This window comes from Nelusetta ayraudi, unplaced genomic scaffold (genome assembly GCF_046127955.1).
Source record: "Nelusetta ayraudi isolate G7.1 ecotype Tasmania unplaced genomic scaffold, CSIRO-AGI_Nayr_v1 ptg000042l, whole genome shotgun sequence".
In the NCBI taxonomy this organism is placed as follows: domain Eukaryota; kingdom Metazoa; phylum Chordata; class Actinopteri; order Tetraodontiformes; family Monacanthidae; genus Nelusetta; species Nelusetta ayraudi.
This window is the reverse complement of record NW_027466092.1, coordinates 1,459,702-1,478,048: the sequence shown is the minus strand read 5'-3', so window position 1 is coordinate 1,478,048 and position 18,347 is coordinate 1,459,702. Positions and strand designations below refer to the sequence as shown.

Genomic DNA, 18,347 nt, shown 5'->3' with positions numbered 1-18,347 from the left:
CATCTAAAAACCACATTTAGGAAAAATGCATGCAATACTTTGGTCCGACCACATGGGGTCAGTGTAAACCGCAGAGTACTGACATGAAGCGCTCCGCGGTATGACGGGTCTGAATTTGCGGCTTTGTTTGTATTTCCCTTTAATCTATATAAAAGGTGATCTATTCATTTTTATTTTATTTAAACCTGCCTTTGCTTCTTTCCATGTATAGAAAATGAATGGATGGATGAAACCCCAGACCTCCCAGTCAGTCCTATTCTCCTTCTACCCAACAGCTACAGCGCTGTTGCGGCCTCATCATGACTGAGCACTTCCAGGTGCCAAAAATCAAAATCTTACACAGCCGTAGTCATTAAAAAGTCTCACGTCACGTGTTTAATTTACAAAGACGGCAACAAAAACACACTGTACACTTGGATTAAATTACTGCTGTGGGCCAGAACCCAGGTCCACCTGGTCACCTGTCGGCTCCACTTATTGCTATTGGACAACTGACGTGCCAGGTCCAGTGGCACTGCAGTACCGGCATTCACCAGTAGAGTCCTCGGTGTGAACATGACACTGAATGCACCTCCCACACCTGTCCCTGTGTGTGTGTGTGTGTGTGTGTGTGTGTGTGTGTGTGTGTGTGTGTGTGTGTGTGTGTGTGTGTGTGTGTGTGTGTGTGTGTGTGTGTGTGAGAGAGAGAGCGAGCGAGCTCCGGGACACACTGATGTGGGTGGATGCCGAGGCAGAGCAGACGACTCCCAGCATGCAATAGGAAGCCCCACCGTCCTGTCTGCAGATGTGGACTGACAGCCAATCAGCGCTCGTTTCACCTGCACACAAAGAGAATCATTTTCAGCGAGCGTTCAAAGTTCAGACACATTCTGATTATGTCGTGCTTACTTGCCTTATCACTATTGAAGCAATAAAATAAAATCCCTTTTGTCTGTTTTTGCCAAGATGCTGTGTGTGAATTTTTTTTTTAACCAAAAACAATATATGCACTATATGTGTCAGAACAAAAAGAAACAATACATGATGTTTCAGCTTCCAAACACAAAGAAATCATCCACTCATAAAATAAAATAAATATTTTTCTACTCTACAAAAATATTTTAGGACACAGGGCTGAGTGTTAAAGCCAGTGCAGCGTCCAGTTTCACCAGCAGAGCTGATTAGGCTGCAGAGACTGAAGAGTTTCCAGCCTGGTTTGGAACAACAGGCCTGATCGGAAGTGAACAGAAGGAAACTTTTTGTTGCCCTCGTAACCGATAAAGCTGATGTTCAAGGGTTTATTTTTTCTGCTTCACGGAGAGATGAGCCTCGGCTGTTGAATTATTGTTTTCCACATACTAAAAAATAAAAACATAAACCAGCCTGACGTGTGACTTTGTGATGAATGCTATATAAACGAGATTGTATGCCAACATCTTCTCATAGAAGAGATCCAAAGAAAACAAAGATTGTCACTGTGACAAAATGTCATCAATGAATCCAAAAAAGGGCGACGCAGTGGTTAGCGCTGCCGCCTCACAGCAAGAAGCTCATGGGTTCAATTCCAGGCCTGGGGCCTTTCTGTGTGGAGTTTGCATGTTCTCCCCGTGTCTGCGTGGGTTCTCCGGCTTCCTCCCACAGTCCAAAAACATGCACATGAGGTCAATTGAACACTCTGAAATTGCCCGTTGGTGTGCATGTGAGTGTGAATGGTTGTTTGTTTCTATGTGGCCCTGCGATGAGCTGGCCACTTGTCCAGGGTGTCACCCTGCCTTCGCCCTAAGACAGCTGGGAGAGGCTCCAGCAGACCCCCAAGACCCTGAGCTCAGGAAGAAGCGGGGATGGAAAATGAATGAATGAATGAATGAATCCCAAAAAGGTTTGGGGGAAAAACAAAAACTTTTTTTTCAGTGTTTCCTGACTTCCTGGCTGCGGCTTTTCGATTCCATCTGGTACGCGGCTAAGAAAAATAACTAATCACCTTTAATCCAACCAAGAAGAGTTTTAAGTGTCGTCAGTCTGAGACCATTTGCGGAAAAACATCTGGCAGCCGATCCACCGACAAGAGCGTCGGGATGAATGAAAAAAACCTAACTAATGAAAAGGAAATGACTTGACTTGATCCTTATGTAATGTTTCAACACAGACGGAGATAATTATTAGTTTTGTTCCAGTTCAACTGCTACCAGGTCACAAGATCTACCACGCACAAAGGGCTTCTTGTTTGAAAGTGGTCTGAAAACATATGAGCAACAATGCGTATCACGCTGCTGCCTCGCGGAAACCTTTTCCTTCCACGCACTTGTGTGCGTGTTTGTCGAGCCTCCTGTTGTCATGAGCGGCTGATCAAAGGAGTCTCCTGTGTGACAGGCACACTGTCCTCTTCACTTTATTTGGTTTTACATTTTTCCCATATCATTTGTCTTTTCTTTCAGCGGGACGGCGCCGGTGATACGTCAACAGATCTATTTACGACTCTTGGCTCCGATCGCGGGTTAATTTCTCCTCGTAAAAGCCCCGCCCAATTACGGTCACCACAAAGCTGGCGACACTTCCTGGTTTCTGGTGTCTTCCCATCAATCGACTGTGGCCACGTGAACCAGCTGTTTTTTAAGTAATTATTATTGTCATTTTCATAATAATAATAATACAATTTTATTATTACTATTATTATTATTATTATCATTATTATTATTATTATTACTACTACTACTACTTTTACCAGTACTGATAATAACAACAACAACAATGTGCAGTTACTTCCAGGGCTCCACCACCTCCCCCGCTGACCTCCAGTAAGTCCAGACGGTTGCCGTAGCAACGCGCTGACTCACCTTTGGGACGGGGGCGGAGCCCCCGAACCGACTCGGACTTTGTTGATTTACGGTGCTGGGAAGACGAGGAGGGAACGGGACCGTTTGGGACTCACCACAGTGACGGTGGACATTTTTAAGAAGCCGCAGCTTGGGTGTGTGTGTGTGTGTGTGTGTGTGTGTGTGTGTGTGTGTGTGTGTGTGTGTGTGCGTGCGTGCGTGCGTGCGTGCGTGCGTGCGTGCGTGCGGTTTGTTGTTTTTTCTTGTTGTTATTTAAATAGTGGATGGATAAACTGGTGGAAGGTCACGAAACTAAATGAACTGAATGCTTTTTTTTTTATTTAGCATTATTGATATTCATTGTTTTCTATCGCACTGCGGGCACAACCGCGACCTATTGTGAGTCCGGTTTGTCCTGTGTGTAGATGTTCTTTGTTGCTGCAAGACTTGAATTCCCCCCTTGGGTGGATTAATAAAGTATTTATTCTATTGTATTCTATTCTAAGACGCATGTGAAACCTCTGATGATCCCTTGGTGTTTTTCTTCCTTGAGAAACTTTGTCGAGAGACTCTTGCCACTTTACGTGCTAAACGCAGCTTGTTCACCAGTAGACGTGGGTTCCACTTTGTTTTTTGTGCAGACTTCACCTCAGTGCAAAGCTGCTTCAGGTTGATTGAAGTGGCAGAGGGAACCAAAACCAGTTTGGAAATTCCCCTTTTTCACACCACACTGCGATCTGTTCGACTGGTCGAGCTGCTGCCACACTGAAACTAATGAGAGAACAGCGCCTGTGCTTGCTTGCCTGTGTGTGTGTGTGTGTGTGTGTGTGTGTGTGTGTGTGTGTGTGTGTGTGTGCGCGCGCTACCATGTCAGAAGAAGTTCTTGATGAATGGAGTCACCAGCTTCACCCACAGCTGGACGTGGCGGTTGGGCTGCTGGAAGGTGGAGCTGGACACCTCGGTGGAGCGCTGGTACAGCATCTCCTGCTCCTGCAAAGCAAGACAGCTCTTTGTTTGTTTGTTTGTTTGTTTGTTTGTTTGTGTTAGCGGCTGGTGGAACTGTGAGGCCTTCCGGACCTCCTGCAGCTGGTTCTGCAGCTCCTGGTTCTCCGTGGCGATGGCGATCTGGGCCTCCAGGTCGCGGTGGACCGAGCGGTAACCAAAGTTGGGGGAGCCAATGAGGGTGAGGCACGGCCGCCGCTGCCCCTGGAGGTAGTACCACAGACCTGCAGGAGGGCAGAGGAGAGGAGGCGATGAGTCAGAGCGGCGGCGCCGACCACAAACATAAAAATAAAAGGGAGAATGAAATTATGCAGGAATCCCCCAGCCAGCGGCGGTGCAGAACCCTGAGGAATGGGCGAGCGAGGGAGGGAGGGAGCAATTGTTGGACTACGAAGCAACGGCAATGCTGTCACGCTAGACCAGGCATGGGCAAACTACGGCCAGCGGGCCATATGCGGCCCATTAAGCTTTTTAATCCGGCCGAATATAAAAAATTATACAAATTATATATTTCATCAATCTTTTCTGTGTTTTACGAGTCATTTCAATAAAGAGCTAAACACCGTGTGGCTTCAAAGACACTGATTTTGTTGTAACGCTTTTGAACATTTTTTAATTGACATTAAAGCTCATTTTCTTCTGATTTATGAGTGTTTTGTTGGCTCACCAAACACCCTCTCTCACATTTTAGAAGCCATTACCCCCTACCACACCCCCCCTCTGGCCGAGGACGTGCAGTTGTACGTCTATGGCTGGTGCATGTGTTTTTATATAATATTGTCACTATGCAATTATCATGTGTGAGTGTTTGATGGACTTGTGGGTGTTTATGGACTTTTTATGTCAATTGCTGTATTGTCTTGGGGACTATGGATGAACTTTAGCATTAAGTCTGGCCTATTTACACTGAGTACTCATGTACTCAGTGTTCATCAATTTGTACTGTGGTGTCTAAATAAACTTATAATAATTAAAATAATGTACATAAACTAGGGATGTTAATCAATTATCGATTAATTGTCGATTAAGAACTTAATCGATTAAATTATATTAATGACAATTAATTGAACATTTTTTACACAGGTGGTTGATATCATTAAAACAGTGCAGTGGCAGGAAAGTGGCAATTCACCTGTAGATACTGCGATGCTCATAATATACTGGGAACAAGTTACTTTCAAAACACTATTTAAAAAAAAAAAAAAAAAGTTGCAATGTGAACCATGAGATTCAACTTAAAGTCAGAGGATCAATGTTGAGAGTGTTTTTACTGTTCTCTCATGTCGAGAGGACATGAGAGAAAAAGGTCACATCGGACCATCAACAATATTGGAGGGTTAGATAATCTCATTGTGATATTTAGGCTCTCAGGAAAAATCACTGCTTATCAATTCATTGTTAATCGACTGATAATGTTAATCAACTAATCATTACTGAATGAATCAATAATTGGCATCCCTAACATTAACCACAGCAGAGATTAAATTGCACAATCATTCATCACATAATGTACAAAGCCCCCCCCCCCACCACCTTTGGCGTGGAAGGTCCAGTGGGAGCGGTGGTACTCGTGCAGGTGCACGCGGTCCTGTTGGCCCAGCTGGCACACCTGCTGGTAGAACTGGCGGGCGATGTGGATGTAGGCGGCTGGGATGGCGCCGGCCACGCCCTTGGCCCCGAAGAAGCCGTTGACCTCCGGCGAGGCGGTGAGGATGCGGTAGTTGGCGCCGGCGCCCGCGTCCAGCACCAGCCGCATGTAGGCCTGCGTCAGGTTGAAGTAGCCCGAGGTGAGGAAGAGGGTGGAGTCGGGCCCGGCGTCCGTCAGCAGGCGCTGCGGGTCAACAAGAGTCAGTGAGCCAGTGAGTCAGTGATTCACACAGTCATCCAAGTCATTCCTTTACAGTTCAGACTCCATCAGTCATTTCTTATTCCGGTCTGTTATTTTTAATCCTTCTTCCCGTCACAGGCAGTTGTGGTTTTGCGGTCGACTGACTGTTTGACACGTATCAGTGAAACGCAAACAGTCTCTGGTTGTTCGGATCTGGAATTTAATCTGCTCAGACTCGAGTCCAGATGCATTTCAGCTCAGCGACGTTCACTTTAATTATGAAACACGTCTGATTATTATCATGAAAAAGAAAGCAAAACTCCAATTCGAATCAGATTTTCCTTCTCTTCTCCGACTGTGGGATGCGACCGTTTACAGAACCAGTAACGCGGCAACAAAGTGCCTGTGGACGCACCAGGTCCTGGAGATTTGACTTCAAATCTAATTCCTCCGCTCTTTTTCCAGAAAAAGACGCCTTTTCTCTGTAAACCAGTGGAATCCAGTCGGCTGCTGTTGGAGATTCTAACCAGCACCGTCTCTGAGGAACCAGTTTGTTCCCAGCACATGAGACTAGTAAACCCTCAACTGATGCTTTTTTGAACGATTCACCGATCCAAGACATTAAAAACAAACACACAGCAACCTGGAGTCTTGCAAGTGTGTTGGTGTAGCTGTGAAAGGAGCAATCAGACCAGGCCGAGCTCATCATGTGACCCCTCACCTGTGTGACCTGCTCGTCCACCTGGATCCCCAGAGGTTTCATTTGCACCAGAGGAAACACCCAGGTGTCCTCCTGCTCCTCCTGCTCCTCCTGCTCCTCCTGCTCCTCCTCACGGCTTTGCCTGGTGAGGGCGCCGTTCACCACCTCCATGATCCGCCTCCTGGCCACCGCAGAGAACTCCTTCCTGTCGCCTGGCGGTCCAGGGAGACACAGACAGACAGACAGAGAGACAGACAGACAGTAAGCAGGCGGTGGACTGACCTCTGGGTCACTGCCTTCTGATTGAAGAGCAGCATTCTGGGAAATTGGCTGCTGCGTGACGCAGACCTGGGCCAATATGAAATGAAATACTTTGTCGCAGTCAGAGGAACCGTTTACTTTTCCCACCGTGACTCATTTTTTTTTTACCAGTTTGTTTTGTTTTTCTTGGGAGAAATAAAATTTCCCTGATGTAAAAACTGGCTGTTGATGAAACAGAGCGAAAGAAACGTCTGAGACGAGAATGAACAATGCGAGACACCAGACGGAACCTCTCACACGTTTGCCGGATTTATTTCACACATCCATCCGGTGAAGAGCCGGCAGACAGTGTTTGACCAGGAGCCACAGCAGCCACGTGATTGGACCAGTGTGTGCTTTGTCACATTCAAAGCAGATGTTTTAGTGCCAACTGAGACACAGCAACTGTCTGTCTGTCTGTGTGTGTGTGTGTGTGTCCCTGTGATGACCTGGAGACCCACTGAGCTGCAGCTCCTCCTCCATCACCACCAGCATCAGACTGCAGCCCAACCAGCCTGGCGGCTTAATGCAGCAGTGACACATTATTCACCATCGTTATTCTGACTAATGTCTTTTACTGGACTGTGTGTGTGTGTGTGTGTGTGTGTGTGTGTGTGTGTGTGTGTGTGTGTGTGTGTACCATATCATCTTCCAGCAACACTGTGACATCACAACTCTATTCCTGGTGTTGGTTACCTCGGCGGTCCACTTCTGCAGACATGATGTCATTCACTCCCCCCAAAACCAAACTAACATCCTGGCAGTCTGTGTTCCTGTTCCAGTTACAGTAGGAGTGTGTGTGTGTGTGTGTGTGTGTGTGTATCTGCGCGCGCGCACAGTGAGACAGATGCAGAGAGCTCTTGTGGTTGGCAAACCATGAGGTTGGATGTGAAATTGTCAGGATTTTCTCTTCTGTGCGTGTGTATGTACACACACACACACACACACACACACACACACACACACACACACACACACACACACACACACACACACACACACACACCTTGGTAGGGGTGCACCATGCCCTCCAGCACGCTGACCGAGTCGTCCGGCTGCAGCTGCAGAGAGACGTCGCTCACCGCCGCCACCAGCTCGCTGAAGAAGTCGGCCACCTGGCCGCAGTTCTCCAGCAGCACGTAGCGGTCCTGCCTGTTGGTGAAGTACGAGTCGCTCAGGTTGGCCCTGCGGACACAAGCACGAGGCCGGAGGAATCAAAAAGAAAGTCTGCAAAAAAACTAGAAGACCAAAAAATGTCCAAATGGAGACCAATGGATTAAAATGAGCCTGTTAGTGGGAGTTTTGACCAGCTGGAGCTCAGTGTTAAATGGCCAAGAAACATTTGCTTGAATTAAATGTGATGGATGTAATTGGTGCCAGACGCTGCTCGTGTTTTTGGAAAGAACGTCATCCGAGCAGATGCATTTGTTAAAAAAAAGTCGTCAAAAATGGTCACGTCACCGTGAGTGGCCGCCACCAGCGCTGTCGTTCCTGATTCCCAGCCAACAACAACTGTACTGACTGCCACTCAGACGTACCGGACGTGTTGGAAAAATAAGTAATTTCCGGTTTAACGCAGAGATTCAGATGGTTATCAGCCATGAATGACGTCTAAGAAAAGGTCAAATTCATACTAGACAGGCCGCGACCGGGAAGCTGGAGATGTTTTTTTTTAAATCACTTGTGCAAAATATTTTTAATGCCCAGAAAGAAATTAATTAAAGGGCAAAAATAAGAACATTAAAACATGGAAGTTGAAGTGACTTTATCTCTTCAGCAGTGACAGATTTTAGTGACTTCAGAGTCACATTTTTAAGCTGCACGAGACAGTGGACAGGAATAATATAACAACAATTTAAAGTTGCAAATAATGCATTTAAACAGGTCACAAAGGTTCCAGAGTTTTGGTTTGCAAGGAAGCAGCTAGTTTAAAAAAAAACAAAAAAAAAACACAGCAATGATTAACATTGAAATGGCCTTGTTCAAAAAAAAGATGAAAAAATGTTTCCATGTTTGCTGGATTTTGTTCAGCTGTTTGTGCAGGTTGTTTGTCTTTCTTTAAATCACACACTGGAATGTGAAAGTGATTTTTTTTTTCTGTGTTTCTGGTGTTTCCCATGATGCTTTGCGTGTGAGAAGCGTGGGGAAACACAGACGCACCCGCTGATGATGACGCTGTCGTCGAACAGGTAGACCTTGATGTGCTGGACGCCGATGGTCTCGTTGAAGCGCTGCGGGACGAGCAGGCGCAGCAGCCCCCGCAGGTCCGGCGTGTGGTACAGGGAGACGCGCATCTGCGAGGTGAAGCGGCGCAGCAGCGGCAGCAGCATCGTCCTGGAGTTGACCCGTCCTGCAGAGGGAGACCAGAGAGGGGTGAGTCGGGGTGAGGAGGCCTCGCAGGCGACAAGCAGGTAGAGCCGCTGGAGGGAGAGAAGAACCTCTGGAGCCTCGGCTGTAGTCCAGCAGCACTGAGACCTTCAGGTCACCTCCCTGCGACCGCTGCAGAGCCTCCTCCATGCAGTCCACCTGCGAGACAAGGGGTTAAATTTCAGCGATGGGGGAAGTCAAGAGTGATGTGGAATACGGCAGAAATGAACCCACTTCCTGCGCGGAGAGCGCGAGGGCCGAATCTAGCGGCTTCACACCACAATCTGATCGCTACCTTGCTCGCTCGCCCTGGAGCCACGGCTGTGTGGAGAGATAGACTTCGCCGTCGACGGCGCAGGTGTCGGTCGTTGACAAATCTACACAGCCACACAACTCTGAAAAACCCGACACAATGTGTTGGTGTTGACCTTTGACCCTCAGCTCCTCCTCCAGGCCACATCAGGAGCTCAAACCAGCTGAGGTATTTTAAGAACTGGATATCGGTCAGGCAATATGGCGGTGCAGCAATTTATGACTCCAGTGGCCATTCGAGGTACTGCAACCAAAAAATCCCATGTGGCCCATAAAGCACTTTTCCCCCACAGACCGCACTACAAAAATAATCGCCTGTAAAACAGGACAACCTTTTCTTTCTACTGTGTATTTTTAAGTCCTGGATTTTAATCTTTATAAAAAAAATTCTAAAAGCCACAAAATCCCCAGAAATATTACAGGAGGGATGTCACATTGTCGTACGTGCTGCTGTGTCTCGGCGCTATCTGATTGGCTGATGTGTCCTGATGCATCATATGTGTGGCCGCATGATGCACAAGGAACCAGGAAGCCAAAAACATTTTCAGCATGTGCACCAGGTGAGCAACTCTATTGAAATGAATGGGCTGTCATATTGGATCCTGGGGGCTTGGTTAAGAAACACCCAGGTTTTACCCTGGAAACGACTTTTTTTTTTTTTTTTAAAGAATGTAATGAACCAATCAGGCTGGAGGGATTCAGACGTCACAACAAAACTGACTAGAACCTGTTGATTATTCAACAATTAAAAAATATATATATATATTAAAAATGATACCAGTTGCTTGTTGGACTCCAGTTCAGTGACACAAGCAGACGGTTGGATCAGAAGACTGTGACAGGTCATGTGATGCTGTGTTTCCAGTTGCCACCGGAGGCAGAAAGAAACATGTTTGCTGCTGGCAACATTTGAAAATATGGTTAAAGTTTTACAAAACAATTAGTCACGGAAACTAATCTGGTGACTGCGGACTGCTAAAGGGAACACAGAGTATTTCCTGTTGGCGTGCAGGCGTGATTTCACTCGCTGCCATTGTTCAGTCCACCACAAACTATTTGTTCAAGACATTTGGTCTGCACTCTTGTGTCGGGCTGCCCGGAGGTTTTGGGGCCCTGAGATCTTGTTCAGACAAGGATGGATCTGGATCCTTTTCAAGAGTTTTAATGCCTCAAGAGTGTTGTTCTGACAATAAGAAGAATAATCAGAGTTCCTCTCCTCAATGTAGGTTTATTGTCAGAGTGGAAAAACAAGTCTTCCCCTGACAATGGAACAATTTAACTTTGGTGTTGAGTTTGCAAATGACAGCACAAAAAGGTATAAAAACCAAGCAGACAAAAAAGAAATAGCCTCTCCAAAGTTGGTGACCTCAGTAAATTCAGAGATCAGCTTGATTTTTTTTCTCCTCCAAAACCCAATGCGGAGATTCCAAAACAGCCTCAGATTAATCAGGAGGCTGTAAACAGAGAGTTAACGGCACTGCTGGGGATTAATAAATACGAAGGCGTTCGACTGAAGTCTGGAGATGAAAAGTAAAGATGTGGAAGAGGTCAGACTCTGGGAACTCTGTAAAAATTCCCCTGGTGTTTCTGATGATGACGACTTTGTCGAGCTTCAGCGTCACATTGGCCAGTTTGTGCTCCAGCAAAACATTCTCATCGCCTCAGCTCCAGCATAGTTCGATTACAGCTAGACGACTCTGAAAGCAGGCGTCAGCAGGCCTCCGCCCACCCACCCGCCTATCCGCCTGCCCGCCCTGCTTGACTCAACATTTCTAGTAATCCAGGCTCTCTGGCGGGAGAGAAGATCCGAGCAGCGGCAGACTGTGGTGGTTAAGACGGGGGGGGGGCTTACTGAGGGGGTGCCTCCAGTTTCCCATCAGGCCCTGCATCTTGTTCTGGGGTCGCATCCTTCAAGAGAACTTTCATTCCAGACCAACCACACAACACTGTGTCTCTCTGCTCTGCGGCCACTGCCACCATCCCTGTGGACCCATGACTTGGAACATTTCCTTTAATCGTCAGCGGCTGTGTCATTAAACTCATCTGATACACAACCCAACAATTCCTTGTAGGCAAGTTGTGATGTGCCCATTCACCATGCTGATCAAATGATAGTGTAACTTTATAGGACAGTAGTTGTTCTTCCGGGATGATGCAGATCCAGAACTACATTCCAGACGTAGCTGCTGGATGGAGGGGATTTCGAGAGTGTCGTCAGGACGATAAGAAGCCGAACTCTCACCACAGCAACTATGGTTTCAGTTTTATCAATGGTTTCTGAAAAATACAGTTTTCAGTATTTGCCTCATGTGTTGCAAGGCTACATAATCATGATGACACATCATTATTATTATGATTATTATTTCATAGCAGGGATGTGCAGGTCCCAACTTCAGAGCCTTTTGGAGTTGGATTGTGTATCTGATGAGTTTTGAGGATATGAAAACAACAGCCACTGCAAATTTAAGGTGGATGTATCTGCTCATATGTCTTCAAGGAGGAAATGGCAACAGGCCAGTTTCGGGGAAAAAAATGTTTAACTATCCTATTTAAGTGCCTTTATTGATGCGTTCTACCTCAAGGGGGCACCTCAGAGCGCAGCCACCAAACGACCATCAACTACAACAGGCCTGGGCAAACTACGGCCCGTTAAGCTTTTTAATCCGGCCCGGCGGACTTGAAGAAGTTCGATCAATAGAAAGTAAGTCATAAAAATAGCTGCATTTCAGTCATTGTTTCTGTGTTTTAGGAGTCATTTCAATAAAGAGCTAAATACCGTGGGGCTTCAAAGACACTGATTTTGTTGCAACGTTTGTTCATTTTCAATTGAAATGAAAGCTTGTGTTTTCTACATATTTTTTGTGGGTCACCAAAACACTGCATCCATCTGCGTCTGCTCCGGCACCCTCGGTCAAATCTTAGAACCCATTGTGGCCCCCCACGTCTTCTCTCGAGTTTCTTAAAGCTGGCCTGAATCTACTTGCATTGTTTTTGTACTTTAGAGTGCGGACCACAATGCAGCTGTGCCGCCACAGTGCGCTACCGCTGGCTGGAACCGAGGTCCAAGGGAACTGCACCACTGACACCCTTCACACAGACCCACAGACATCCCTGCAGGAGGCAATGTTCTCACCAGCTCCTGCTCCAGCTGCCCCGTCCCCAGGTACAGCGACGCCATCACCACTCGCCGCTGGGCCGTCCTGATCCGAGCCTGCAGGGGGCGCAGAAAGCAGAGTGAGATGCAGGTGAGGGTCATGGAGCGGGAAGAGTAACCAGGTGTGGATGGAAAGTACATTTCCTTGTTTGTTGCACGCAACGCAAAGCAAAGCGAAACAAAACAAATTGAATTGTGACAGTGCGCGTTTTGTTACAAACCAGGCAGTTTTGTGTATAAATCGCCAAGCAAAACAGAGGTGACAGTCTTCAAGGAAACACTTGGAGTGATGAGGGAGGAACTGCTGGATTCATGTGTGACAGCTGGCAGAGGCCGTTTGTGCTGCAGTTTAACATGTCAGTTAAGAATCCAAAAAGTGCCAAGAAACTCAAGTTGTTCTTTGAAAACAGTGATGACCAGCAACTGCTGCAGACACAGGCTACTAGAGTTCAGAAACAAAACAACAAACAACAAAACACAATTATTCCTTTTCTGCAAAGACTCTTGACTTGGTGTGAATTAGGGTTGTCAAACGATTCCCTTTTTAATTGAGATTAATCTCCGACTTAACATAGTTAACCGCGCGATTAATCATGTTTTTTCTTTTTATTTCTGTATTTGACGTAAACCAATTAATAACACAGCGTCTTAATTGAGAAGCAAAAGAACACAGGATTTCATATTTGATCTTTTGTGTTAACATTTCTTTCCAAACAGTGCATCTGGATCCACTTATTACACATATGCACATATTTTACAGGAGTTCAAATGTGGGTCCTTTGTCGTTCAGTGTCAACTACGGGTGAATGGAGTGGACAAAAGACTTGTGATTAAAAAGTTGCCGCGTTATGCCTCATCGCAACCAACACGCTGCTGACAACCTAATGTTTGACTACGTTATGCTGCTGCAGGAACTTTCTGTTGCGTCACATGTTAACAGTTTTCAGTGTCTCGGAACAGCTTTGGTCTGTTTCGCATCAGTAACGTCAACAAGCGGCAGCAAATAAATGCCGGTGTGTGGTTGAGTGAGTGTGTGAGTGTGAGTGAGTGTGTCGGTCACACCCGTTCACACAGCCCTGAACCATCAAGTCACATGTTCTTCCCAAAGTGTACGGCGACATGTCTGTGAAGGTTATCAGTCATCCTGGTCGTCTTCAGGTAGAAGGGTTGAGTTATGGCAACTGGACTCGTTCTTGTGATCCCGAAGACGTTTCACCTCTCATCCGAAATGCTTCTTCACTTCTCATGAGGGTTGGAGATGAAATGAGGAGGAGAAGCGTCTTCAAGATTAGAAGAACGAGTCCAGGTGCCCTAACTTAACCCTTCGACATCAAGTCACATGTTTAAGAAAGCCTCAGGTGAAGCCTTGACTGGTGCGGTGACGTAATTAAACAGGAGTTTGAAAAGATTTTAAAACATGCACCTTGAGTGAGTTTCAATAAAGTTTTTGCGGCTCAAAACTCTGCATGTCTACGACAAGCGATATTTTCGAGAGACAGACAGCAAAAGGCAAAATCTGGGGTGCAAACTGAAAATCCAAATCCCCCAGTCTCAGTTCCTGTTCTGGGTTGAAAAAAGTAAAATTAGTAGGATCAAAGATCCCGATGTGGTGACACACGGCAGGTATTGGAGATCACAGATGGTAATATATATATATGTATATTGTTTAATCCCAAAAGCAACTTCTGCCTTTTATGAGAAACCAGGCAGGGGAAACGCTGTTTCTGCACATTAAAGCAGATTTAAAAGGCAGATTTACAGTTTGAATGGAATGGACGACGTGTAGCGACGTGTCAGGCGCTGCTGCTGCTGCCAGCTCTGATGATGCTGCTGCTACTGCAGCTGGAAAAACATCTATCATCTGCCACGATTGTCACCCATCAACACACGCACACACCAAATACTTGTTTCCTTCCTCATACCAAACAGCACCACACACCTTCATGGCCTGGTAGAACTGGTCCGGGGAGGTCAGGATGTGCACGCGGGCGCCCGGCACCCGGAAGGCGGGCACATGGTCGGCCATCCATCTGAAGTGGCTGCAGAGGCCGTGGCTGCTGCCCTGAGCTCCGACCGACCCGGGGGGCCAGGGGTCGTGGCAGGGGGCGGAGTCAGCTTCAGCCAGGAGGGGGGCCAGCAGAAGCACGGAGGACCTGGAGGAGACACAGGAGACGGAAAAAAATACCTTTAATTCATATCAACATCAGTTTTTCTGTCACGTTGGACCTTTAAGCAGCAGACAGCTGACTGGCATCTCCTGCCACCTCAACTGCCACCTGCTGAAAGCTGGCAGGTGCTTTAAAAGTGTCATTTACCAATAATATGAAAAGTTCATCCTTTGCTTCTTCTGCTGCTCCAAGTGTGGGATAAAACATTATAGCGCTCTAAATCAGCTCTCCGTGATGTCACAAAGGGTTCTCAGCCATGTTAATGACCACTCCCTCAGCTAGGTGTTGGCTCCGCCCTCTGAGACCACCTGAGTTACTGAGTTCACCTGGAGGCTAAAACGCTGGATTTATAAGGACGCTGGAAACATCGGGCTAAATATGCTGCTCGAGAGGTTTTTAGATAATTGGCTGTGTGGAGACTCCAGGAGTCTGGGATGAAACAGAAGGGATGGAATATTGGAGTACGCAACCTAAAAATACAGCAAATATGAAAATGCAAATCTGTCAAAGTCATTGATATATAAGACATTTATACACAAAAATGAAAAAACAAAGCAAACTTGAAGGATTTTCAGTTTAGTTTCCTTTTTCATTTTTACCCTTACTTAAAAAAAGTAAGCCATAAAATTTTATCATAAACACATAAGAAATATTCCATGACAAGCAATACAACAACCCTGCAGGATGAAGTCTAAACACACTTTTCCTGGCAACGCATGCTGTTGAGGTTCTTCCACAAAAAATTGAAAAACCTCAAACCGATCGGAAGACAACGGCGAGCGAATTGACAGGGTCGCTGGTGTGATCCTCGCGAAGGAAAGGCGGGGGATGGTTGGGGTTGTTAGTTGCAGTTAGGAGGAACATCCAGCGACATGTTTCCCCTCACTGACTGACTCCCACAGCACAGTGTGGCAGATTTACAGCACCAAGGCAGAGAAAACGTCACATTTGTCACATGAATGTTGGTTTGAGGCTAATTTAATCATTCAATGTTCCACCTATTCACTTTAAAAGAACTGATAAGCAGGAAGTCTGGCATTTGACTGCACAAAACCCCCCTCTAAACTCAAAGCACGGGACAAGACTGGCTTTGCCGATCTGTCTACCTATCTGCAAATCTGGCTGTCATTTTGGCTGCCTACCGATCAGACTGCATATCTACCCTGTCTGACTGAGAACCAAAGACCTTCAGGCATAAAAAAAAAAAGTCATTCTTTTTTTTCTTTAATGGAAGCTTTCTGTTAAATGAAGATTTCTCGTTGTAGAACCATGAGTTTTAATAATACATTCAAAAAGAGAACATTTAAAATTATTAGTTACTGACATTCAAAGCATGTTTTTTGATAGCTCCCATGTCATGTGACATGCCATGCCTTAGCCTATATTTTCTACATTGGCTATTTTATAATAATATTCAAAGGTAAATGTGTACATGTTTTTCAATAGTTTGAGACAGATGTATCTCTGTAAAATGAAGAAAGGAGAGGGAGGTTCAGAAGCTGCTTTAAAAAAAGAAAAAAGAGCTGATTAGTCAGCTGCAGATGGGAAGACAGACACTTGTTTACTATGTCTAAATCACCTGGCACTGAAGACGCTGAGAAAAGAAAAAGGAAATTAATTAAGTCCAGATATGGAAATGAATCTCATCTTTTGATTGCAACAGCACATTTAGACTGAGCAGCAAACCAGTAAGGAAGTACAAACTGAACAAGGTTCATACAACACTGGAGAAATGTTTTTATCCTTCATCTGAGGAGCAGTGGCACAGCAGCTATGTAACACTACAAACTGGTCAAGGACACTGGTGGGATATTTTTTAAATACTTTTTTTTTTTTTTTTTTTTTTTTCAAATCTGTAATTTAACTAAGTCAACTTTTATTTTTTATTTTTTTATTTTTTTAAAAATATATATAAATGCTGTATTTAAAATGTATTTTGGTAAGTAGACCAAAACGGTCGTTTACACTGTCATTTGATGACGGTCCCTAAGAGGCCGTCGCCAACCTGAAACTAACTTCACTGCGGAGTGAAGCCTCTCTTCAACCTTTACTGCGGTGTTGTTCCACCCACATAAAACACCTGCAGCGAGTTGAATAAACGCATTCGGACGACACACACTGTCGTGACAGTATAAATAAAATGATCGCATCTGATAGAGACGTAACATATTAGCAAGAACACCTTCTTCTCCACGGAGAGAGGCGCTGGACCGATACATTGAATAAACTCGTTGTATCGTCATGTTTTCGTCTGTGTGACAGAAGAATACTAACTCACCCTCTTCTCCTGTCCCCGACACGGAAAAATCGGTCGGATATTCGGCTGAAAACCCCGCTGACAGCCGGTGAGTACACCGAGTACAGCAGCCTCCTCCAAGTCATGGGAGCCGCCATTACTGTAGCGGGGCGTGTTTGAAAAAAACTTTATTGACACAACACTGAATTGACAGACATGGCTAAAGCTCCTATATGTCTGTGGAACGTACTATTTGTTGAGCTTGATGTTAAGTAACCGTGGGAATTATTTTCTTTTGAAATTTCTGGATATTTTTATGCCTTTGAATGGAAAATCAAGTATTAGTTCAGTTTGTTTAGATTTTATGTCACAGTTAGTGTTTAAACATTAAAGGGGAGGAATTGTCTCATTTATATTGTTCTTCATTCTTTTTCCTGGAATGCAACATCATTCCTATGCAAGTGCATCTAACACGAAAATTTTACCTTATCAAAAATTACTAAAATGACATTTTACTTATATACATACTTATACATTTACTTTACATTTGTTTAAATATAATTAGTTAAATAATATAATTAATTATAGATAATAGTAATATATGTTTAAAACCCATCTATATAGTAATAAACTTTGTATCAACCATAATATAACTTACTATGGTTAGAAAGAACAAGTAGTAAGTAATGTTGCCTGTATAAACAGTGTTTTTTTTGTGTGTTTTTTTAAATGAATGTCTTTTTTTTTTTTTTTACATTTTAGTGGAAGATATTTTAGACAAGAAAAACAACAATCCTCCAGAGCAGTTTCATAACAGCACGTATTTTATTGGGAACATGTCGTGTTGCACCAGTTGAGCAGTTTATCTGAATGTTGCCTAATAGCACTACCAGTAAGTCAGATGTTTCCTGACACGGCACGAGTGCCTGAGGGGCTTTATCTTTAAACACTAACCAGCTCGTGTACGGTAAAATGTTAATCATTCCCGACGGTGTGAAAGAAGAAAGAAGATATGTGTGTGTGAAGCTCTTGGCAGCCATTGGTCTCTATAGGATCACTTCAGTTCTTCAGAGAGAGTACATTTTTAATTGAATTCTTCCTTGTGGTAAGTGTTATCGCAGCTTAGTCCTTCCTTGTGGTAAGCGTTATCGCAGCTCAAAATAAAGGCACCTGGGTTGTGAAACCTTATACTGGGTGTTTTACAAAATTAACCTCATAATAATAATTTCCATCCATCCATTTTCAATTCCCGCTTCTTCCTGAGACCAGGGTCACAGGGGCCTGCTGGAGCCTCCCCCAACTGTCATAGGGCAAAGGGAAGGTGACACCCATAGAGACAAACAACTCACACATACACAATTTAGTGTTTCCAATTCACCTTCGAAGCCGGAGAACCCGGAGAGAATCCATCCATGTTAGCGGCACGTGGCGCAGTGGTTAGCACGTGCCGCTAACAGTAAAATAAAACAATTAAACACAAACAAAAGC

General features: G+C 45.1%; 1 protein-coding gene across 2 annotated transcripts; it reads right to left on the bottom strand.

Annotated features, from left to right (window-relative positions):
• Positions 1-346: 346 nt before the first annotated feature.
• pgs1 (phosphatidylglycerophosphate synthase 1) lies at positions 347-17,038 on the bottom strand. Of its 2 annotated transcripts, none has more exons than XM_076033557.1 (11): positions 16,902-17,038; positions 14,395-14,608; positions 12,435-12,512; positions 9,061-9,148; positions 8,783-8,972; positions 7,629-7,807; positions 6,344-6,534; positions 5,328-5,625; positions 3,870-4,018; positions 3,659-3,782; positions 347-818 (listed from the first exon to the last, which is right to left on the bottom strand). In XM_076033557.1, exons 1-10 carry the CDS (start codon positions 17,015-17,017, stop codon positions 3,663-3,665), a joined length of 1,623 nt encoding a protein of 540 aa, XP_075889672.1. In that variant the 5' UTR covers positions 17,018-17,038; the 3' UTR covers positions 347-818; positions 3,659-3,662. The 2 variants fall into 2 exon arrangements, with proteins under 2 accessions (XP_075889672.1, XP_075889673.1); XM_076033558.1 differs by lacking the exon at positions 347-818 and adding an exon at positions 2,727-2,868.
• Between the last annotated feature and the right edge of the window lie 1,309 nt (positions 17,039-18,347).